We start from the raw sequence: 23,933 nt of genomic DNA on the forward strand, positions 1-23,933 counted from the left end.
GCGGTGGTGCTGGAGGATGTGGCCCCACAGCAGCGGCAGAGATAGGCAGCGGCCAAGCTGCCACCTCCAGTGGGGCTCACTGCCAGGGAGGGCGCCAGAGAGGCAGAGAGTCCTGCTGAGCCCCCGTGCTCCAAGAGAGAGGCACCAGCTCAACAAGGAGAGGAGCATGTGGGGCGGCAGAAGGGCAGGGAGGGGGGCCCCTCTAGCACCCATTGCATCCATGTGTGCAACGGGCTTTATGGCTAGTATATTAATAATAAACATTATTTAATGAATGGTAATAAACAAAATGTATTCCTCCTCATCCAACAGTTTTTAAGGATGAAAAATATGTAGCTTAATTTTTTAAAAAAACAGTAATTCATACAACAATTATGTGCATCAGTAGCAACCTTTTAGTTCCTTACTTCCATCCATCTCTTGCTTGGGCATGTCTAATGCTTTTAGTCTAAAAATGCTGCTTGCTCACTTTTAGGAGTAAGAAGGAATCCAAACTTACATCTCCCCACTGGTAAAAGAGCTTGGCTGCATTCCATTGTAACTTCTGGTTCCGTTTGTTCCCGACTATTGGGGATCGTCCACGGGAAAGACCCTTTTTAGTGATGTTCACGTGGTGCCCCTTCATCCACTCTGGCCAATTGCCACGGTTGCAGCGGTGAACAAAACGTGCACATTCCAGGAAAAGGGCAGATCTCGCGACCACGGGCGCCTCCTGGAATACACAGCAACAGCGTTAAGAACCAGCCACCAAGCAAGAATGCCACTTCAGTTAGCATGGCCCATTAATGTGATAGGCACTAGAATTTCTGCGCGTTATCATTTTCTTACAAGTCAATTTTAATTAAAGATCACTTTATGCAATTTTACCGACTGACAAGGCAATGCAATAGGGAGGTTTTAAGGACTATCGACCGTATCACATTTGGCAGAATGTCTTTAAGCTACGTAGGAACAATTTTTTAAAAAGAGGTGCAGTTTAACATGTGACAAGCTGTTAAGTCCTATTACACAGCCTGATTTTATTAAAAAGCTTGTTTCAAGTCATAGAAAAGAGCCTCGGAGCACTTTAAAAATGAGTTTTCATGAGTCATGGGAAAGTTTATGCTATAAAACATGAACGACCCAAACCATAGATGTGCACATGTCCATTTATTGGACGCATGAAATTGCATTATACTGAATCAGACCCCTGGCCCATCAACATCAGTATCAAGCAGAGGTCTTCCAAATCCTCCACTGCCCGTTTTTTTTTTTTAACTGGAGATGCCAGGGATTGAACCTGGGGCCTTCAACATGCCAAGCAAGTGCTCTACCACTGAGCCACAGTCCTTTCAAACAAGGACTCCCCTTTTGAACAAGGCTGTAATGCATAGAGAAAGATATAAGTTTCAGGAAGAGACCAATATTATCAAGTCGTGGCCCTTTCTTCCACGAGGAATCCTGATCAACTTGCCTAAATTTCTGATGGGAAGCACGGGACAGAATCTGACAAACCAAGTCTCCATGTCTGAAATGGACATTTTTCTAGGAGGATTTTGGGTCTGTTTGCATGTACTTTTGTCAGGGTCAGGAGTAGGGTTGTGCAAAGGGGTCCCGATTTGGACCAATTCGAATCCAAATTAGGCCAATTTGGATCGATCCAAATCGATTCGGATTGATTTGGAGCCTTCCGAATCGATTCAATGGAACCATTTAATTGCATTGGAAATCCTTCCCCTGCCTTTCCCGGGGGCTGGGGGGTAGGGGATTGCACCAGGGGGTCCTGCTTGCGAAGAAGGTGACACCATTTCCCATAGACTTTAATGGTGGGAAAAAATAATTTCAGCAGGTTACTTAACCAGGAAATTGGTAATTAACCTGCTGAAATTATTTTTTTCCCACCACTAAAGTCTATGGGAAATGGTGTCACCCTCTTTGGGAGACCCTAGGATGGGACCCCTTGGTCCAGTCTTCTTGAAACTTGCAGGGGAGCTCAGGGAGGGTCTTCCCTGAGTCCCCTGCAAGTTTCAGGAATATTTCACGAGGGGGTTCCATCCTAGAGGCTCCCAAAGACCATTCCCCATAGATGTCTATGGGGAATCAAGTTAAAACCAAAGAATATAATTCTCCATTTTATTCAGAGGAGCGGATAGGGGTACCCTCTTTGGGAGCCCCTAGGATTGAACCCCTTGGTCCAATATTCTTGAAACTTCCAGGGGAATCAGGGAAGACCCTCCCTAAGCTCCCCAAGAAGTTTCAGGGGTGCAACATACATCCCTCCCCCCAGGCCCCGGGCAAAGGTGGGGAAAAAACAAACAAACAAAAAACAGAAGCAGGCAGGAGGCTGCAGCAGCCACGAGGCTGCCAATGGCTTGGCGATTTGGCTGAATCTCTTCAATTTGGCCATTTAAAAAGTAGTGACGGTGTGATTCGGACAGTTTTTGATTCGGAAACGTCCGAATTGGCCCTGATTCGGCCATTTCCGAATCCGAACTGCACATCCCTAGTCAGGAGCCATGTTAAATTAATATCCACAGTGTACACTGTTTCCTCTTCTGCCCTCAGGTAGTTCAGAGAAAACAATGCTGGTGTTAATTCAGTGTTTGGTTTACGATTGTACTTGTGTTCTTCATGTAGGAGAGGAGACCGGCAGAAAATCTACGTTGGGACAAGGTCACCACACAGGAAGTTCTACGTTCTAAGTTCTAAACCTTGCACATTCCCTCTAGTGAAGAACTGGTCATCTCCAGTGCTTATATAGTTAAGCCTTACAGGCCATGCTCCCTCTCCCAATTCATTCCTTTGAAATTCAGCTCCATCAAACAAGCGAATAAAGTACATAATATTTAAACAATACAAACACATGAAACATCATAAAAAAACAATCTTTAAATAATTTTTCAAAGTTAAAAATGTTCTGCCTGCTGCCAGTCTACTAGGTCTTGATTAACTTGTTTAAATAACAGGGCAAAGAGGCAGGAGTAGGCGAGAAGAGGGGAGGGGGCACTTCCTGCTCTATTGAATGCACCTCTTCCCTGTTTGCTTCTAGAATGAGCAAAATGAATGAATGCAGAAGAACAGCAGGGCAGTTAGTTAGATCTCCCTCTCTCTCCTCTTTCAGTACCAAGTTGCTTCTCTTCACAATAACACTATTTTTAAAGCACATTTGACCCTCTTTACACATTTAAACTCTGCCAATAACGGTGAGATTGCTGTTCTGCAGCAGCAACAATCTTGGCATCCCAGTTGGGACAGCTTTCTTTCACTGGATGACCACCTACGGCAGGAGTTTGCCTGGAGTTTTCTCCCCATGGACAGGCCCTGGGCAAGCCTACATTATCGATCCGAATGCATGCCGGATGTCAAGAGTATTCAGCGAAGACCCTGCCGGGGCTTACCTGGTGCCCTGAGCAATCTCAAGCAGCAGCGAGAGAGAGATGAAGGTGCGTGACAGAAATGGATAAGGATGAACTCACACCACAGAGAAACACATCACAAATGGGAGAAATGAGTCAGCCAGGTGAGGCATAGCTGAAAAGAATCACAGATTACCACTTCCACAGTCAACAGAAAACAAAGCAAAACACAACGCGGAATTCTCACGGGATGAGCACAAAGTCTGGGTTTGCCAGTAACCTTTTAAAAGTGTATATGATAAGCTAAACCATGCTTTCTAAAAATGTATATGATAAGCTAACCCATGATTTCCCTTACAGCAGCCCACAAGGTTTCCCAGTAAGCTGACCATATTTCCTTGATGCAAAAAGGGGACATTGGGATGGCCAAAACGGGACGGCGGTTAAATATTTCTGTCTTCACAAAAGAAAGATGATTTAAAAAGGTCTAAAGACACATTGAGATTGAGCCTGCAAGTACAGTAAAAGTTTAAGTCCTGGCCTTATCTCTCTCTCTCTCTCTGCAGGCCAGCTAGGGGAAGGGGTTTTTAGCCATTTCTAATTACAAAAACCTTTCTTAAAGAGGCCCCTAAAGGGAAATTCTAAATTAGAATTTGGTCGATGGTTATTGGCCCCATGACATACCTGCAAATAAATTAACAGTTTAACATCCTGTCCTTCTCTCTGGCCGCTTCTGCACAAGGAATTTGGCCTGCCTCACCGCTCGTTTCAGATCAAGGCTAATTTTCCCAGTGCGGCATGACTCAGGCCCTCAGTTGGCCCACGGCAAGGGAATGTGGATAAATCCACAATCCCCTTTTTGCCCTGGGCTTCAACGGGGCATGTGTTGGGCCTGGGACGTGTGGTTGAGGAAAATCCAGACTATCCCACATTGTGACATTACTCCTCCCCTCCCATGCCTGAGAGTCACTTCCGTCATCTACCCTCACAACCTTTAAAAATTAAAAAAAGAAGTCCAATTGTGTTACAATGCAATTCCAGAGTACAAAATAGCAACAATCCCCCAAACCACCCTCCCCCTGTTGGTTATTTTGGTTTTAGTGAGATCGGAGACAGTCCGTGTGTTTGGGGGAAAGGGGGAATGGTGCGATAAAACACCCCTTTTACAAATCCCTTGTGTGTATTGTAACAGATCTGTGTTACAACATAATCCTGGTAATTAAAATATATATATATTTCAGACTGGGAGGTGCTCAAATGGTGCTGGAAGGCAATTGGAGATGTCTCACCACAGCACAATGATTGACGACTTAAACCAGGGGTAGTCAAACTGCGGCCCTCCAGATGTCCATGGACTACAATTCCCAAGAGCCCCCTGCCAGCGCTGGCAGGGGGCTCTTGGGAATTGTAGTCCATGGACATCTGGAGGGCCGCAGTTTGACTACCCCTGACTTAAACAAATGGCGAAAAGTTTCCACTTCCTGACTACCGGCTACCTCATGCAGTAGCGAAAATCCAGGGGGAGGGGGAGTTGGAAATGGACCAAATACTACCCCATGAGGTTGTGGGAAGCATCAAGGCAATTATCTCTCTCTCTCTTTCTCTCTCTGCAGGCCAGTTGAACTGAGAGGCAGGGCTCATGCAGCTGCAAGTTTACCAACTGCCCATGCTCCATGACCTTTTGCCCCCTAGGCCGAAATTCTAATTGTTTAACAGAAATCAAACAGAAATGAAAACTGCATGGGTTATAGTAGCATACAGGCAAATCAAAATAAAAAACGAACACTGCAGCAAGCATATACCTTTTATTAAATAGGGACAAAATTGACATTTTTCTTAAAACAAGAGGATGGCCGGGAAATGTGAAAAAAGGGTACCATTCCCTTCAAAGGGGAATCTACGGTCAGCCTACTTCCCATTCAGTTATGGCAGGGGTGTGCAACATGGTACCCACAACACCTTTTCTGGTGCCCACCAAGGTTATTTAGAAAGTGGACCAGGCCAGGACGGGCTTATGTCCAGCAAGATTGAACATTGGAGATTTGATGGGTTGTATAGATTTTTTTTAATGTTCCTTTGGCAGCAACTGCCACCGTAACACAAGGAGCTGCATTCTGTTACTAAAATTAAGTCATGGCAGCCTGTGTTATCAAAATATGAGTGGGACATTTATTTATCAATTACATTTCCATGCCACCTGTCCCTTGTGGAGTCAGGGTGGTTTACAACATAAGTCACAATCCTGAAAACAGTATGTTACAATTATTGAATTGATTACAATTATAACCCTATTGGGGAACCCTATGGGCATTCATTGTTCTTCCATGAGATTTCTAGTCCCTATCTGAAAGTTGGTAACTCCACATAATTCCACTGGAAGCCCACCAGAAGTATTTTTTAAACCATCCTTAAAGCACTGAACTGCTTTGAGTACGCTAGTAAAGCGTAAATACATGTGTCTACGGGCCTATGAAAACACACCATGCCATGCAGCGCAAAAGGTTTTGAATACAAATTTCGGCTTTGAATGCCAAATGCTGTTAGGCTAATGAGGAAAGGCACTCTGCAGTGGCAAATGAAATGAGAAGAAAGCAAGATGGATGCCGTTGCTCCAGCAACCCAATGGATTGAGGGAGATTGTAGGCTAAGGTGACCAGATTGTCCCACTTTTGGAGGGACATCTGGGGCACGTGGCAAATTGTACTTATATTGAAATTAATATATATATATATATTACAATACTATTTTTGTGTCCTATGCGTCCTATGAAAATTTTTGTTTCTCCATATAGACCAAATTTTAATCAAGACCCCCCCCCCTCGGTCATTGGTGTCCCGCTTTACCAATGTTAAAATCTGGTCACCTTAGTGTAGGCCTCAGATCCGTAAATCACCCTTCTATGAATAAGGCCGAATCCCAATTTTATTTGAAGGGTTTTTTTTTCTTTCCCGGTTACTAGTGGCAGCTGTGGGGTTGGGTGTCATTATTTATAGCGTCAGTTGAACCTCTCCCCAGAATTATGGCCATCAGAACTCTGCGCATGTTACAGCTGCAAGGCATTTGCGGGGGGACAACTTAGGAAACAGCCCGCTTGCAAAATGGACAGCCTTGAAGAAATTCAAACATTACAACAGCGACTTTCGTCAGACTTAAATCAAATGCATACACGTTTACATTCACAGAAGGATAAAACACACTTGGTTCGTAATTCTTCTTAGCAATTCGGTTATACTTTCTATTCTGTTCTCCCCCCCCCCCACACACACACACACAAACAAAACTAGGGTTGCCAGCTCTGGGTTGGGAAATACATGGAGATTTGGGAGATGGAACCTGAAGAGGATGGGATTTGAGGGAAGGATAATGCCCTATAATCCACCTTCCAAAGGGGCCATTTTCTCCAGTTGAACTGATCCCTACAGTCTTGAAATCATTTGTAATCCCAAGAGATCTCCAGCTATTACCTGGTGGCTGACAAACCTACACACAACATTTATTAAGTGATGAACAGGATACCTCTGGGTATTCCAAATTGTGTATTATGAGCTACTGGCTGTGAGCCAGGGTAGCCAGCTCCAGATTGGAAGTTTCCTGGAGATTTTGGGGGTAGAGCCTAGGACGGTCAGGTTTTGGAGAAAGGAAGGACCTCAGGGTGGGGTATAATGCCACAGAGGTCACCCTCCAAAGCTGTTCTTTCCAACAGAACTTATATGGAGATCATGTGCGATTCTGGGAGATCTCCAGGCCCCGCCTGCAGGCTGGCAACCCAGCAAACAGTACTTGTGAGAACATGCACACTGACTTACAAGATCCAGGGCTGCTGCCAGGATAGAGGCATCAGGTATAGTTCCAGGTTCGCAGCAGTTTAGGAGGAACTGAAAGCGTTTCATCCCCTGTCGGATGGCTCCCAGGTTCACCACATTCTTGGACTTCCCTCCATCTTGGTTGGAAGCCGCGTGATCCTCATAGGTCTGGCAGCCTTGAGGCCAGTCAAAGAGAGGACAGAAAGGGAGGGTGGAGAGAAGAGAAGGGCCACACAAGAGTTGAAACATAACATGGGCTCCAGCAAAACCTTGGCACGTGTGGCTGAAATTATGGATCCTTGCAGAAGCCTAAAATGAGGACTGAGACATGACTAGGACTGTCCACAGGAAATGGTGACCATGACATTGTTTTATGGTTGTAAGGAACGTTTCAGCACAGCTCAGGTATATGGTGACTTACCAGAACTCAACAGCCATCACATCACATCCAGGTTTTCCCGGAAGTGACATCACGTTGGCCAACAGCCATTTGGATACAGTTGGATGTGCCAGGAGAAGATTTCGAATGCCTTCACCTCTGTGCAAAGATGCACTTATCCAACTGATTTGACTGAAATCTAAAGGGAATTCAGTACCCTACATATTGCTACTATCAGCCTTTCTGGAAAAGGAAAATATTGCTGCATACTTTGTATTATTGTTGTTGTTGTTGTTGTTGTTGTTGGATTTCTAACCCGCTGCTCCCCTGAGGCTTGCGGCTGGTAACAACATGTAAAAACCCCATAAAACCCCCAATACATAAAACACCTAAAACAATCCCCAGCCCACCCTACCCACCCCACCTGATTGCAGTGAAACTATCTGGGAAACCAGGGGTCACTGCTGATGTAGGGGGGGGGGTGATCTAAAAAGAGGAGGCGCCGGTCTCAAACATACGCCTGGCAGAAGAGCTCCATTTTGCAGGCACTGCGGAAGGATGGCAAATCCAGCAGGGCCTGCAGATCCTCCAGGAGCTCATTCCACCAGGCGGGGCCACAGACCGAAAAGGCCCTGGCCCTGGTCGAGGGCAGATGTGCCTCCCAGGCGCCAGGAACCACCAATAAATTAGTCCCTGCCGAGCGTAACGAGCGTAAGTCCTTCTGTTCAGACGTTCTGCCAGGATTTAGATGGAGGGATTAATATACAGAGAGCTAAATTAGATGGAATAACTGATCCAAATGAAATTGCCTCCAATGTTTGGAAGTATTCAAGGCAATCGAAGCTCCCTCCAGGTCCTGCCACTTCACTATTACCATTTGCCCTGGGCGGAATGCGGCAAGAACCAGCTTCAGGCAGAAGAGAGAGGGGTCTGCATATGTGGCCATCATCCTGCAAAGTCCCACCTCTCTTCCATGTCAGTGAACCAATCCTTGTCATTTAGGCCTCATTGATTGTCAGCCAGTCAGTGCCCATGGAACTCCACTGAAGGGGACACTGGATTTTAGAGTTTTTCTACATTTTCATTTTGTTTGCTGTTAAATTTCCTTCCTTCCTTCCTTCCTTCCTTCCTTCCTTCCTTCCTTCCTTCCTTCCTTCCTTCCTTCCTTCCTTCCTTCTCACATGTTTTGCTCCCTCTAGTGGTCCATTCCACATCATACAGCTTTATTACAGCTGCGCGCCAGGGAGATATGCTAGAAATAACACTGCATGATATTGAATCGATCACTAGAGGGAGCAAAACATGGCCAGAACCAGAAAGAAAGCTCTCAAGAAATAGAAACTTAACAGCGAGTAAAATGAGAATGCAGGAAAGCTCTTAGTTAGGGTATGGGGTGGGCTTAAGAAAGAAAGCTTATTTTAGGGTGTACAAATAACCATCCCTACTCTGCGCTACCATGTATAAGTTCTATGGAAAGGTGCTTTGGGAGACCTTACTGGGTTTTTTTTTGTTTTGTATTCTTAAACTGGATAAAGATTTTCTAATCTGCTGAGACTACTGGTATAACAAGCCTTAATCAAAACTTTTATTTGGGCATAGTCAGCTATGCCAAACCAGCTGTCCATTTCCAAGAGGAGGGGAGCAAAAAAGGATGCTGAAATGGCTGCCGACCCTTTAAGCCTAGCAGCATGACAGCCTGTCTGGCAGCTGTTAGGTTTAAATAGCCAGGAACCATTTAACACACACCACTTTCATTTCCCGCCTTTGAAATGGAGAAAAGCAATAAGGACCACTGGAAAGGTTTGCAACCATTTCCACAATCATTTTTGCTTGCTTTGAAAGGGAGAGGAGTGAAAAAGTCCCTGAAATGATTGGCAGTCACTTAACCCCCCCCCCTCCTTTGCTTACCCCCTTGCAAGGCAAGCAAAAGGGACCAGCTGGAATGGCTTGTGGCCATTCCAGCCTTATGGCTACAAGCCATTTTGATTCCCTCCATTGGGGAGAAGGAGATGGAAGCAAAACGGAAGCCCAGGACTGGCCTAGGGCCCCAAGCCAGTTCTGCAGAGAGTTCAGTTTCTGCAGGACCAGCTGCTTGGTGGAGTCTCCTCAGCTGCCAGGATCACTTTTGGGGGGCTCTGCAGAGGGGGGGGTGCCTAGGTCTACTTACCTCACTTCCCCTTTTGCTGTATGAGCCAAGTCTCTTTCTCTACGATAGTAACAGTAAATTATTCAAATGATTGTCAAAAGGTTGAAAAAGGCTGTTCTGAGCCTTTCCTCGTCACCCTCTTACCCCATAGCCACCACAACACGTCAAAACATTTCCATATCTCTTGAATTCAATAAGCTTTCCTTGGTTATTTTCTAGATCAGGGGTAGTCAACCTGTGGTCCTCCAGATGTCCATGGACTACAATTCCCATGAGCCCCTGCCAGCGTTTGTAGTCCATGGACATCTGGAGGACCACAGGTTGACTACCCCTGTTCTAGATGAATGGGCAGCCTATAACCAAGGGAGGGGGCATGAAGGGCATGTCAGGTGTCCATCAACTCTGGGACTCCTTTGGTGAGGGGTGACGATGTCATGGGGGGGGGATCCTGTGATGATGGTGATCTCACATTCAATAGGTGTATAATAACAGTAGTACTTCAGTACTCCCACACGATGCTAGACATATACCATGAGATCTTTCAGAGCAATCATTAGTGACTTTGAAGGGGTGGGCTATTCAGTGGACTAGAAAACAACACCTTGCTATTAACTTTGTACTCAGGGTAAGACGTAGTTGACCTTTTAATGCCGATGATTGCCTCCCATCTCCAAGTTGCACGTGTAGGAGCACTTGACAAAGCCACATATATGCAATATGGTATCCCATCGCCTATCCTTGGCCAAAATATATTTAAGTCCTCTCAAAGGCTTGTTTTCCTGCAGCAAGAAGTGATGGGAAATTAATTCCTAGCTGTGAGTGGATGTGCTGTAAATCAGGCCCAAAGGCCACTGTTTACCCAACTGGGGAAATTATATGTCCTATCAAGTCATCTCAATTTATCCAGTTGTCTCCCCAGAACCACTTGGGGGGGGGGGACGAAGGGAGAGAAAAGTGAGGTGGGTAGACCTACGCACCTTCTCCCAACACACTGTAGTCCTAATCCAAATCAGGACTTCATTTCCCATTGTGGAACTCCCAGAGCATGTCAGCAGAAAGTCCACCCGGGAGAGATACAATGACTTTGTAATGTGCTAATTGGTCAACATGGGGGGATTTTGTAGCTCAGTCTTGTGACCAGGGTAGAATCTGCACTTACATTTTTTCCTACTGTAAATCTTGCTGAATTCTGGTCTATTTGAACCCATATCTACAGCCTTTCTTTTTCCTGATTTTAAACATGTCACCCTTCTGCATTTTCATTGTCCCAATTTTCTATCTCCTTCCTGCTTTTTTGGGGAGGGGGCGGGAGAAGCTCCAACAGGCATTGAAGGAGCACACGGCTGGAGAGTGCTTTATTTCCTCCAGCCAGCGCTAACTGGGGGAGGGGCAAATGGAGCATGAGCCTGCTTGTTTATCTTTCTTTTCCTGCAGGAGTGGGGGGGGGGGAGTGGAGGCAGCAACCTCACAGAGAACAAGGAGGAGAAAGTAAATCCAAGAGGCAAATCTCTGCTGAGAAGTGTGGGCTTTTGGAGTACAGTCATTTTAAAACAGATCCCAAAAAGAAGTGCTGAGAGGGAACGGCAACCAGGAACCGAGCAGTCTTTGAACTGATGCCCTGACCAATCACCAACAGACTGCCTTGCTATGTCAGTGTTGGAGGCATGGGGCAGGAAGTTAATCCGGCAAAACGCAGAACATCTACACTTAATACTGGGGCTCTTGGAGTGGTTTCCTCAAGTGTAGTGAGTTATATCCACTCCTGGATATCGCAGGGAAAAGGTAGCATTGCCGCGGATCAATCATAGATGTTGCAGAGGGAAAATTTAAAGCGCTAAATATGAAAATGAAATCGAATAACATATAGATTACTTTAATTCGGGGTCACTGGGGATAAAAAGCCCAGTGCAGATTCAGCCCAGGACTTTAGTTGGCTCTTCAAGTTCCACATCTGGTTTCAAACAGCAAATCTATATCTAGCCATAGGAGGAACATCAGCCCCATCAACAAATTCCTCTGAAACTCTGTAGATGTTCAAAAGTAGTTTGTGATAGTGTAGCTGAACTTCCCCCCTACATGACGACCAGAAGGAGCTCAATCACTTCTCCTTAAAATTGCATTTGATGTCAACAACACAGGGCCCTGTTGGGGCCCTACTGCTGTTTCTAAGGACAGCATCTTTCTTTGTACAGAAATACATTTCACGATGGAGGAAAGGTACAGGAGACTTATGCAGATGGAATGCTGCCATGCCCGTTTTCGACAACGTAATAAATAATGTCAGATCACATCGAGTGCTGTGAAAAACACAAGAAGGAGCAAGACTCATTGGTAGGCAAAGCTGCGCTCCTCTTTTGGTACAGAAATAGGAGAATGTCACGATGCAAGGTTGTTTCCTTGGTGACAAGGAACTCTGCAGCCAGATGACTATGAAGTAGCTTGAAAGCAAAACATTCCAGTCCCTTTTGTATAGGGAAGGAACTCAATCCCCCCCTCCGCCCCCATATATCAGTGCTTTAAAAAACACACACAATACAACAGTTAATTGCATATCTCAGAGAACAGTTTTAGCATTACTGGCAATTTTGCACAGGATGTAGGATAGCGTCTCTGTAACGGCATGGTGACACAAGACATGGAAACACAGAAGAAAAGAGATAATTAAATCACATCTTGTAACAGGGTTTTCCATTTCATCAGTGCTAAGGTTTACAGGAAATGGTTGATGATGAACAACAGGAAATCAAAGCTAGCGGGCTCGTCTATTTCACATTGAACAGTGAAATAGTAGTGCAATAGGCTTGGGACCCAATTTCTCCGATATAATTTCAATTTTTCTCCCCCACCGGCCAGTTAGTGCATTTCGTTTCAGAAATTTCAAGTGCAATTTGGGTTTAATTTTGTTGAGCCATATCTGCTTTATTATTATTATTGTTATTATTGTTTGGTTAAGGTTTCATTGAAATCAAAGTGGAATGGGAAGAAATGGAGAAGGGAAATGTCGGCAAAGGATGAAAAGTCAGGGAGAAACAAAACAGGAACAGGTTTCAAACGGATAGGAGTAAATTAGAAAAGAAGCCAGAAGGTTAAAGGAAAAGCCAACATGGAAGGAGAGGAAAAGGACTGAAGAAACAGAACCCTGATTTCTAACCATCTTTTTCTTCTGCGTGATGGAACTTGGATGGATTTCTTCGGCAGGTGCGCCATTTACCAAGACGCTTGAAGAAATTCTCCTCTTCCTCCCGCCCATTCTCCAAGCCGCTCCCTGGGCCCCCTTCAGACAGCTTCACCGCGCTCGTGAATTTCACCTGAAGGAAGAGGAAGAAGCAGCTGGTCAGTTGTAGCCCCTCCCATAAGTATTTGTTTGAGCTTCAATGTGAAAAAGAACATTGACAAGGAAATCCGTAAGAATTGTAATCCTCCCACAGTAATCATCCTTCCCCATTGCCTCCGGGGCGGGCGGTATATAAATATAATAAATAAAATAATAAATAAATTACAAAAAGAAACACCTCATTTCCAGCAATTATATTGTTGTCCTGATTTGGACAGCCCGAGCTAAGTTAGTTAGACTGTAGATCTCTTTCTATACACAGTCGTTCCCCTTCTGAATAAAAAGCTGTTTTATTCTTTATGCAGCCTGGTGCTTCGCTGTCTCTGCACATGCCAACTCTGCCAACCCAGGGTCGGATCTTGGTCTCCAAAATACAAAAGAGAACAATGGGAGGGGCAGGGGTGTCCCTTGCAGGGGTCGGGCCCGTCCAGTCCTGCCCCTTGGGCTGGGAAACTGACATGAGAGATGTGGACAGGAACATGACTGTCTAAGGACATGTGAATTATAGAATCATAGAATCATAGTGTTGGAAGGGACCTCCTGGGTCATCTAGTCCAACCCCCTGCACTATGCAGGACACTCACATCCCTATCGCTCATTCACTGTAACCTGCCACCCCCTTGAGCCTTCACAGAATCAGCCTCTCCATCAGATGGCTCTCCAGCCTCTGTTTAAAAATTTCCAAAGATGGAGAACCCACCACCTCCCGAGGATCTCATGCTAGATGCAATAAATATTCTCACTCTTTATCTGTGAGTCTGAGGAGGACGTTTGCCTACCTTGGAACTCTGCCTAATGAAAGAGAGGCGGTCTACAGAGCTGATATCTAGAAGATCTTCCACCCCATCCGCTAGACCAGAAAGCGACGAGCGTTTCAGCCAATTCCCTGAAAAGGAAAAGCAGTAAAGGCCCTGTATGAATGAAGTGACAACGCACATTCATTCCCACCTCCCTTATTGTTACTTCAGTCTTCACCCTGTCTTGACCAGCAATTAATTCCCTTGGAGGAGTGGTTCCTTGTGATGAAAGCTAGATAGAGCAACTGCATTTTATTTTTAAAAACTTCAGTTTTCGGTAGGATGAACTGAGCTCTAGAACTTAAAAGGAGGGTAATAAAATTAAGCAAAGGAGAAGATAATATTTATGTTGCCTGCGTTATCAAAATCTGAGTGGGACATTTATTTATCAATTAAATTAAATCAATTAAATTTCCATACCACCCGTCCCTTGTGGAGTCAGGGTGGTTTACAACATAAGACACATTCCTGAAAACAGTAAGGTAAAGGTAAAGGTATCCCCTGTGCAAGCACTGAGTCATGTTTGACCCTTGGGGTGACGCCCTCTAGCGTTTTCTTGGCAGACTCAATACGGGGTGGTTTGCCAGTGCCTTCCCCAGTCATTACCGTTAACCCCCAGCAAGCTAGGTACTCATTTTACCGACCTCGGAAGGATGGAAGGCTGAGTCAACCTTGAGCCGGCTGCTGGGATCGTATGTATGTCTGCTGCCTTACCACTCTGCGCCACAAGAGGCTCTATCTGAAAACAGTATGTTACAATTATTGAGATGATTACAATTCTAAAATCCTGTATTGTAGTTTGCAATTCCCGGTGCTAATTAGACTGTAGGTCTCTTTCGATACACAGTCGTTCCTCCGGGGAGGGCGGTATGGAAATATAATAAATAAATTTGCATTCACTTAGGAGTGTATGCCTTCCGCAGGAGTATGGGGAAGGGAAAGATGGTAAAGTGCCTGTAAGATATTTTAGTGGCATACGGTATGTATGGGCCTCAACCATAGCCCTGATGGAACAGTTACATCTTGAAGGCCCTGCGGAACTGTTTTAAGTCCCACAGGGCCTTGACCTCACTTGGGAGGTTGTTCTACCAGCCTGGACCCAGAGCTGAAAAGGTCCTGCCTCTGGTTGAGGCCATATTTACTCTCTGGGGCCAGAGATCTTCAGCAGATTTTGTGAGCTGGAGTGAAGGCTCCTTGAGGGATATGGGGAGAAGGCGATCCTGTAGATACAAAGGTCCCAGACAGCTTGCTGGAAGAAAATAGCTCAGGTTCATGAAGGAATTGCGGGGGTGCGGAGAAATAAACAAGTGGGAAAGAGTTTTGAACAAGCCAATTTTCTCATCTATCCCCCACGCCTTGGGCTGACTCTCAACCCCTCTTTATATTCAGAGAGCATGCTCAATCCAAATCAGGGCAGCGGGAGAAGAGTCCTGATTGGTCAGCTGAAGTGCAAGTGCTCTGAAATCGCTGGCACAGCACTGAGGAAAAGCTGCAAGAGGAGCAAATGCTGAGGTCAGCAGTTCCACGAGGGAGCTGAGCTGTAAGACGGAGCTTACTGAATACTTCCCCCACCCACTTTGGGCAGGCAGAGGGCACTTGTAAGGAACTGTAATTTTGCTTCCTGCCCATGTCCAGGATTCTGTAAACGGGACCGAGGAAGCCGATTCCTCTCCTGTCCCCCTTCTCAACTCCTCTCATCATCCCTTTCCTACTGAAGCTTGCTCAGTCCTCATCAAGAGTCCCTTCCCCATCTTTGGGTCAGTTAAGAAGAAAAAGAAGAATTGATTTCTATAGCCTGTTTTTCTCTACCCTAAGGACCCTGAGAGAACTGGGACTGGCCCAAGATCCCCCAGCAGGCCTCCTGTGTCTCAAAGTAGCTGAAAATCACCTCCCCTTCCTCTCCCCACAACAGGTACCATGCGAGGCAGGTGGGGCTCAGAGAGCTTCATGTGGTGGATGAGTGCGGAATCGAACCTAGTTCTCCAAGCTAGAGTCTGCCGCCTTTAACCACTATACCACATTCTCTTCCCCCCCTGCATTTCAAGAAAGTCTCCTGTCATTCAAAGCAGTGACATGGTGCCCACCAAAACCATTTTTGGTGCTCACCAACTGTTTTTGGAAAGTGGTCGGACCAGGTGGGGGCTTTTGTGAGCAGGGCTTCTGGCTATCTGTTGGAGATTTGATTGACTGTGCTGCTACCACTATTCATGCAGTGGTGCTGTATATATACAAGACAAAATTTTAAACAATGTGTTCCTTTCTAAAAGGCATCCTGTTAATGAGAGATTCTGCCTCAACTATTGAAGAATTATTATCAGAGTTATGCCGGTCCTCACTTCTTTGCATTTTGTGGCTGGCTCCACCTCTTGTGGCAGCCATTTTCTGATTAGCTCCACCTCTCGTGGCAGCCATTTTGTGGTAAGCGCCACCTCTTGTGGCAGCCATTTTGTGGTTAGCTCCCACTCTTGTGGCAGTCCTGTTGTGGTTAGCCTCACGTCTTGGAGCAACCATTTTGGGGTTAGTTCCACTTCTTTTGGCAGTCATTCTGTGTCTGTGCCCCCCCCAACCTATGTCAGAATACATCTGTAGGCTAAAAGAGGGAGGGGACTCTCGCCTTACTACACAAAGATTATGCTCTGCCTCTGGACGGCCAGGTTTTGCTTCTGACCTGGCCGGCTCAGAGGCCAGTCCCATTGTGGTGTCCCGATATCAAAACAAACTTTTACCTAGGGGAAGTTTGAGCTTCTTTCGGAGAGAGATCCGCCTTGAGCGGGAGCGCAGACGCCTCTCTGTGGTAGTCCCTGAGTGTGCAGTGGTGCACTCCGAGGTATCCTGCTCCGACTGGCTGCTGGTGTCACTTGCGGCGCTCTGAGATTTGAACATCTTCCTCCAGAAATCCTTGCGGCCGAGGGCACCTCCCTGCATCTGCTCATCGCTTTGAGGGAAATGACGCCATAGGGAACCATAGTTAGCCAAATGCACTCATCGAAGAAACCACACTTCAGCATCCTGCTTTTAAAAACTGCACTAGACAAGGGAACGTAAAATTGTTTGCTAATTTTGGTCTACCAAATTGAAATCCAAATTGCTCAAATTACAGTTGCTGTTGAACATATGATGTAAAAAGGTAAAAAGGGTAAAGGTATCCCCTGTGCAAGCACCGAGTCATGTCTGACCCTTGGGGTGACGCCCTCTAGCGTTTTCATGGCAGACTCAATGCGGGGTGGTTTGCCAGTGCCTCCCCCAGTCATGACCGTTTACCCCCCCAGCAAGCTGGGTACTCATTTTATCGACCTCGGAAGGATGGAAGGCTGAGCCGGCTGCTGGGATTGAACACCCAGCCTCATGGGCAGAGCTTCAGACTGCATGTCTGCTGCCTTACCACTCTGCGCCACAAGAGGCTCTATATGAGATAAGTGAACCACATAAAAGGGGAGAGAAGCTAAGCAGGATTATGTGAGGTTTCTAGCCGATTGCCACAATAAGTGACCTGGCCTTGGTGCAAAGATCAGTTTATTGGAAGTTATGAGCAGATCCTACAAACTTTGCCAAGACTAAGGAAAGATGGTGAGGGGGTTGCTTCTATTCCCTTCTGCCCCCACCCTGCCTATGTACCATTTGGAGCGTGAAAAAATCATAGCTGGGATCAGAGATAACATCCCTCCGGGAAAAATGAGATAAGACCTTGCAGCAGAAATGAAAGGAAAACAAATTGCAAAGAGCACAATTCACACCTCAAAGCATCCTCTGAGGAATCTGTCCTCTGGCCCAAAGAATTCTAACACCCAACCCAGCATAAAGTAGATAACAGGTAAAGAGCAGGATCAAAGATAGAGCACCTTACATATGACAGAGAAAAGACAAATCCCTCTGTAGAATACAGAACGATTAATGGCAGAATCGGTGGTTTCAGACAGGTTGGCTCTGGTTTGTATTTGGATGGGAGACCACCATGGAAATCCAAGGTTGCTATGCAGAGGCAAGCAATGACCAACCACTTCTGAACTTCTCATGCCTTGGAAACACTTGAATCTTTAAAAAATTAATCTCGTTCCTGATTTGGGAGGGGGGACTTTAGAGAGGAATGCTTTGTATGACAACTTTGGGGGAAATTTCTTTTTGGCTTTGCCTGCACGATCGAACGCCTATTCATTGCTCCAGGTTGTTTGTTCTATAAAAAAGAAAAGAAAAGAAAAACACATCCTTGGAAGAAGGGAGTGGGAGGCGGGTGCGAGGGCGGGACATTGGAGGCAGAGATAGCGCTTCTTCGCCTCCATACATTTCCTCAGCATGTGGCCTGCTGGTTGCTCTCCTGTAGCTCACGCATTTTAGTTTGGGGAATTCACTTTATGCAATTCCCCAACTGGCCAATTTAAATGGAGGATGTTGTTTGAGGTTTGCTGGATGGACACGGGAGGATGGCGACATCGTGCAAAACGCCCAAAATACGGTGTCTTCATAAGGTAAGCATTTCACTATATTTAGCAGGTGTGGAATTGCCCTAAGAATTTGGACAGAATATCTACTTACTGCTCCGGAGTCTGCAGTGGGCGGCTTGAAACATAACTGCGGCATTCATCGGGAGCCGAAGATGGCTGAACTTTGTCAATTACGATGCTTCCTACTTCAGATCTAAGCAAACAAACCAATTACTGTAGGTTTCAGTGCCTTTGAATTCAGGATTAATCAATGCAGTATTTCTCAAAAGAGACAGAGATCCAATTTTTACCACCTGTCCATTTGCGCATACAGCTGTTGTAAATCTGCCAAGACAAGGAGTGTATTGTACATCGGAAGGGACCATTGACCCATCTAGCCGAGCACCATCTGCTCTAGGGATTTATTTATGTATTCTTTATTTATAATTATATTTGTATACCGCCATACACGCAGTAATGGGTTTAAACTACAAGTACAATGATATAGGCTAGATATCAGGAAAAACATTTTCACAGTCAGAGTAGTTCAGCAGTGGAGTAGGCTGCCTAAGGAGGTGGGGAGCTCCCCCTCACTGGCAGTCTTCAAGCAAAGGTTGGATACACACTTTTCTTGGATGCTTTAGGATGCTTTGGGCTGATCCTGCGTTGAGTAGGGGGTTGGACTAGATGGCCTGTATGGCCCCTTCCAACTCTATGATTCTATGATTCACGAATGTCTCACAGCGGTTTACAGATGTCCATAAAAACACAATAAATCCCCTAACAGTATCCTTAAAATATATAACAGTATAAACATATAGCAATGTAAACAAGATGGCGAACAATAAAAATATATCCATCTTCCCCTCCGTTCAGCACATGGGTCAATAACTCCCTCTCACTATCTCACTGGGAGTGAGGATCCTAGCTAGTCTCAGTTGGAGATCCTCAGATGGTGACACCAGGATGCTGCCCTGGCCCGGCCCGCATGCCTGGTGGAAGTGCTCCGTATTGCAGGCCCTGCGGAAAGCTGACAACTCCAACAAGGCCCTTAGCTCTTCCGGGAGCTCATTCCACCAATCTCCGGATTGGGAAATTCTTGGAGATTTGGGGCGGAGGCTGGAGAGGGTGGTATTTGGGAAGGGGGAAGGTTCCACAAAGTACAGAGCTGCAGAGCTCATTCTCCAGCTGTTTTTCTTTTGGGAAACTGATCCGTATTATCATAAACTGTCATCCCACAAGATCTCTAGTCCCTACCTGAAGGGTGGCAACCCTACCTCTGCTCTGACTGGCATTAAGCTCTCCAGAACCTCTGACCAAGACTGGTTTTTGCTGCATCTGAAATGAAATCCTTTCATTAGAGATGCCAGAGGAGATACTCCCAAACTACTTCCATGGAGATGCGATAGCAGCCTAAGCATGACTAGGGTCAACCTGTCAGTTCCAGATGGATTTCTTTTTTTTTTTAATGGAGAGTATCAAATACATCCCTAACCAAGTCTGGATCTTACAGATAAGAATGGTGATGTACCTTGAATTGTGTGCTTAATCCTGCCTGGCAGTTGTATCATATACTGCAGGACAGCCGTTCAGGGGATCAGCCCAGCGTGAATAATATCTTTCCGTCACACAGATTTCTGCTGGATTTAAGCACGCTGAATTCCCCGGGCTACAGGCTGCGCTCATGTCAACGACACAGTGCATAATATTAAGTTAGGAGCCAGGAGCGTCCTCTGCATGTTTGAAGGATATGAAAAATAGCATTTATCTTGCTAGGAAAGCTGGATTCACCCGGAGTGGGACTCCACGGACAAGGAAAATTGCATTTCACGTGTCCGTGTGCCTTCCCCGCCCGATACAGACCTTTTACTGCTTGGTGGTTTGGGTTCTTGTTCAGTCACTTCCTCCGATTTTCTGCCTGGGACCAATTTCTCAGCACTGTCCAAAAGGGCGCTCAGAGCCACTCTTCGGAAGACATTCCCGTGAGCTTCCTTGATAAACTGAACCAGCTGTCTGATGTCACAGTACAATCCCTAAAGAATGTGGAAGGAAGGAAGGAAGGAAGGAAGGAAGGAAGGAAGCTCAGGAGGGAGGGAGGGAGGGAGGGAGGGAGGGAGGAAGTTCAGAAGGAAGGGAGGAGGGAGAGAGGGGAAAGTATTAAGGAAAACCTCTTTAGTGTTGGCGTGGCCCCAAACCACAGATTTAGAAATTCACAGATAGCAGCCAGGCCTTTCTTTAGATATATAGATTCTCGTGGGCAAAAGCATTCCCTGAGCTTGGGGTTCATGCTAGCTTTACAGTTGAGTTGGCCTGTTCTCTCAGGTTGGCATGGATATAAGAACACAAGAGAAGCCATGTTGGATTAGGCCAATGGCCCATCCAGTCCATCACTCTGTGTCATACAGTGGTCAAAACCCAGGTCTTGTGTCTGTTCAGACTCATAATCCTATGGCCTGAAAGGAATATCTCCAGGATTCAATGCCTTCCTGACACCGAGAGATAACTACAAAAACTGTCCTTACCAGATTCTCGGGACTGTGGAGCTCATGCGTAGTAGAGGCACAACGGGTGATCAGAGACTTGAACATGGCGCTGACAATGATCCCTTCCACACTTTGAGCCATGGACTTATTGTCTACCGTGCTGAAGTTATTTCCAAAACCAGCCCTGTCTGCAAAAGGCAAAGCAGGAAACAGTCAAATTACCACACCCCAGGGTTGCCAACTTTCCAGGTGATGGATGGAGAACTCCTGGGATGACGACAGATCTCCAGGTGACTAAGTTCAATTTCATCCAGATAGGATGGCTGCTTGGGACGGTGGACAGTATGGCATCATACACCACTGAAGCCCCTCCCCTCCCCAAACTGCAGGGTCCACCTTCAAAATCTCCAGGTACTTCTCAACCCAGAGTCAGCAACCTGATCCTCCCAGGTTACATACAGGTGTAAGCTCTGCATGAGTGACGCTTCCAACAGCAGCGGTCCTTATGTGCTCGAGCATTGATGTGCTCCCACCACTACCAGGAAACAAGTCTGGTGCCATTGTTGGCTGTCCACACTTACTGTCAGTGACGGGCTCCATGCAGAATCCCAGCAAAGCATGTAAAAAATCCACCACGTTGTTGAGGGAATCTTTGTTCACGTAGTCCCTCATGGTTTGCCGGAACTGCATCTTATCCAGCTTGTACAATTTCGTGAGACAATTTTGCGCCTGCGGAGATAGTGTAAGAACAGAAACGTCCTGGAGAATCATAGAATCATAGAATCATAGAGTTGGAAGGGGCCACACAGGCCATCTAGTCCAACCCCCTGCTCAATGCAGGATCAGCCCTAAGCATCCTAAAGCATCCAAGAAAAGTGTGTATCCAACCTTTGCTTGAAGACTGCCAGTATGGGGGAGCTCACCACCTCCTTAGGCAGCCTATTCCACTGCTGAACTACTCTGACTGTGAAATTTTTTTCCTGATATCTAGCCTATATCGTTGTACTTGTAGTTTAAACCCACTACTGTGTGTCCTTTCCTCTGCAGCCAACGGGAAAAACATCCTGCCCTCCTCCAAGTGACAACCTTTCAAATACTTAAAGAGGGCTATCATGTCCCCTCTCAACCTCCTTTTCTCCAGGCTGAACATTCCCAAGTCCCTCAACCTATCTTCATAGGGCTTGGTCCCTTGGCCCCAGATCATCTTCCTCGCTCTCCTCTGTACCCTTTCAATTTTATCTACATCCTTCTTGAAGTGAGGCCTCCAGAACTGCACACAGTACTCTAGGTGTGGTCTGACCAGTGCCGTATACAATGGGACTATGACATCTTGTGATTTTGATGTGATGCCCCTGTTGATACAGCCCAAAATGGCATTTGCCTTTTTTACCGCTGCATCACACTGCCTGCTCATGTTTAGTTTACAATCCACAAGTGCCCCAAGGTCTCGTTCACACACAGTGTTACCTAGAAGCGTATCCCCCATCCAGTAGGCATGCTTTTCATTTTTCTGACCCAGATGCAGAGAAGAAGAGGTTGAGAGGGGACATCATTGATGTCTTTAAGGATATGAAAGGTTGACACGTGGAGGAGGACAGGGAAAGGTTTCTGGTGACAGCAGAGGAGAGGACCCGCATTCATGAGTTTAAATTACGTGGAGAATGGTACTGGCTAGATATCAGGGGGAACATTTTCACAGTCAGAGTAGTACAGCAGTGGAATTGGCTTCCCCTCATCGCAGCCTTCAAGCAGTGGCTTCTCCTGGATGCTTGAGGCTGATCCTGCCTTGAGCAGGGGTGGGACTAGATGGCCTGTGTGGCCCCTTCCCACTCTAGGAATCTATGAGTCTAGTTCAGCAGTGGGATGACTGCCTAAGGAGGTGGGGAGCTCCCCTTCACTGGCAGACTTCAAGCAGTGGCTGGACAGAGACTTCTCCTGGATGCTTGAGGCTGATCCTGCCTTGAGCAGGGGGTGGGACTAGATGGCCCCTTCCAACTCTATGGTTCTATTATCTGCTTAGCTCTGGAGGAAACCTCCAGTTGCCAGGAGTGCCCTCAAAGAAACAGAACTGGCCTTATGCACAGTGAAATTTAGTCTTATGGAAGATGCTCCCAAGAGGAGCAGCCAACCACCAAGTGGAGGTGGGAGGTCTCCCTGCCATTACAACTGATGGCCAAGGACCATTTTCAAGGAGCAAACAGCAGTTCTGGGGATAGATTCTCTGACATCATACCGCTCTGAGTGCTGGTGAGTACCCTACAGGGGGCATCAGAGATGTATAGTTCGCATATTTAGATTAGGAAGTTCCTGGAATTTTTCAAATATTCTCTTTCTGTATTTGGAATGGCTCAGTTGGAGACTTCCCTTTCCTTTGAGCACGCTTCCTCTCTGGTTGCCTCCAGAATGAACAGAAGAACACAGTTAGTTAGACTGCCAGGACTATCTCTCCTCTCTTTACATAAGTGTTTCTCTTCTCAATAAAGCTAGTTAGTGAACTGTTGAAGAATATCATGGCCAAAGTCAACTGGCTCTTTTGGGGTTTTCTGGGCAGTGTGGCCACCATCTGGAAATTTTAGTTCCTGACGTTTCACCAGTGACTATGGCCGACGTTTAAAGCTATTCATTCTTTAAGCAGTTGGTGCTTGCCCTCCTTTGCATATTTAAACTCTGCCAACAAGTATTTGGATGGGAGACTACCAAAGAAGCCCAGGGTTACTTGCAATGCAGAGGAAAGCAATGGCAAACCAGCTCTGTGACTTGACACCCACCAAGAATCATAGAATCCTAGAGTTGGAAGGGAAATCCACCTAATCCAATCCCTTACAGAATGCAGGAATTTCAGAATTACCTGCCCACCCACAGTGACCCCAATTCCATGCCCAGATTATGCTTTGTTCACAAGCCAGCTGATGGACCCAGCTCTACTGTGGGCCAAAGAAGCCCTGAGAAATCCATGCCTGCACAATCCAGCAACTCTAATCAGGATCATCGTATGCCCAATGAATTCTTTTGACTGAGAAGATATGGAGGTGGCTGCGACCTTGGAGATGTGGAAACCAGGTTTTCCTGGGCCTTCCTTGTGCTTTCCAGAGCCTTTCAGGCTGATTCTACATGGGCAGAAGAGGCAGAAAGGGCAGTCATTTGGAAGTGTGGCAAATCCCAGGTTTCAGATGATGTTGCTGCCAGGCTGCTGCCCTCTTGAGCCTGGTGCAGATCAGGCCCCAGAAGCCCTGGGCTA

General features: G+C 46.2%; 1 protein-coding gene across 4 annotated transcripts in view; it reads right to left on the bottom strand.

Moving 5' to 3' along the window:
* LOC143828378 (protein unc-80 homolog) overlaps nt 1–23,933 on the bottom strand; it is a 179,704-nt gene that overhangs the window by 118,293 nt on the left and 37,478 nt on the right. For all 4 annotated transcript variants that reach the window (XM_077318769.1, XM_077318765.1, XM_077318767.1 and 1 more), the window contains exons 15-23: nt 21,277–21,424; nt 20,735–20,883; nt 20,076–20,245; nt 18,325–18,426; nt 16,521–16,729; nt 13,777–13,883; nt 12,875–12,971; nt 7,142–7,314; nt 500–712 (exon numbers count right to left, since the gene is read on the bottom strand). In XM_077318769.1, coding sequence (XP_077174884.1) covers nt 500–712; nt 7,142–7,314; nt 12,875–12,971; nt 13,777–13,883; nt 16,521–16,729; nt 18,325–18,426; nt 20,076–20,245; nt 20,735–20,883; nt 21,277–21,424 — 1,368 coding nt within the window. The remainder of the gene's footprint in view (nt 1–499; nt 713–7,141; nt 7,315–12,874; nt 12,972–13,776; nt 13,884–16,520; nt 16,730–18,324; nt 18,427–20,075; nt 20,246–20,734; nt 20,884–21,276; nt 21,425–23,933) is intronic.

Source organism: Paroedura picta, unplaced genomic scaffold (genome assembly GCF_049243985.1).
Source record: "Paroedura picta isolate Pp20150507F unplaced genomic scaffold, Ppicta_v3.0 Ppicta_v3_sca22, whole genome shotgun sequence".
Taxonomy (NCBI): Eukaryota; Metazoa; Chordata; class Lepidosauria; order Squamata; family Gekkonidae; genus Paroedura; species Paroedura picta.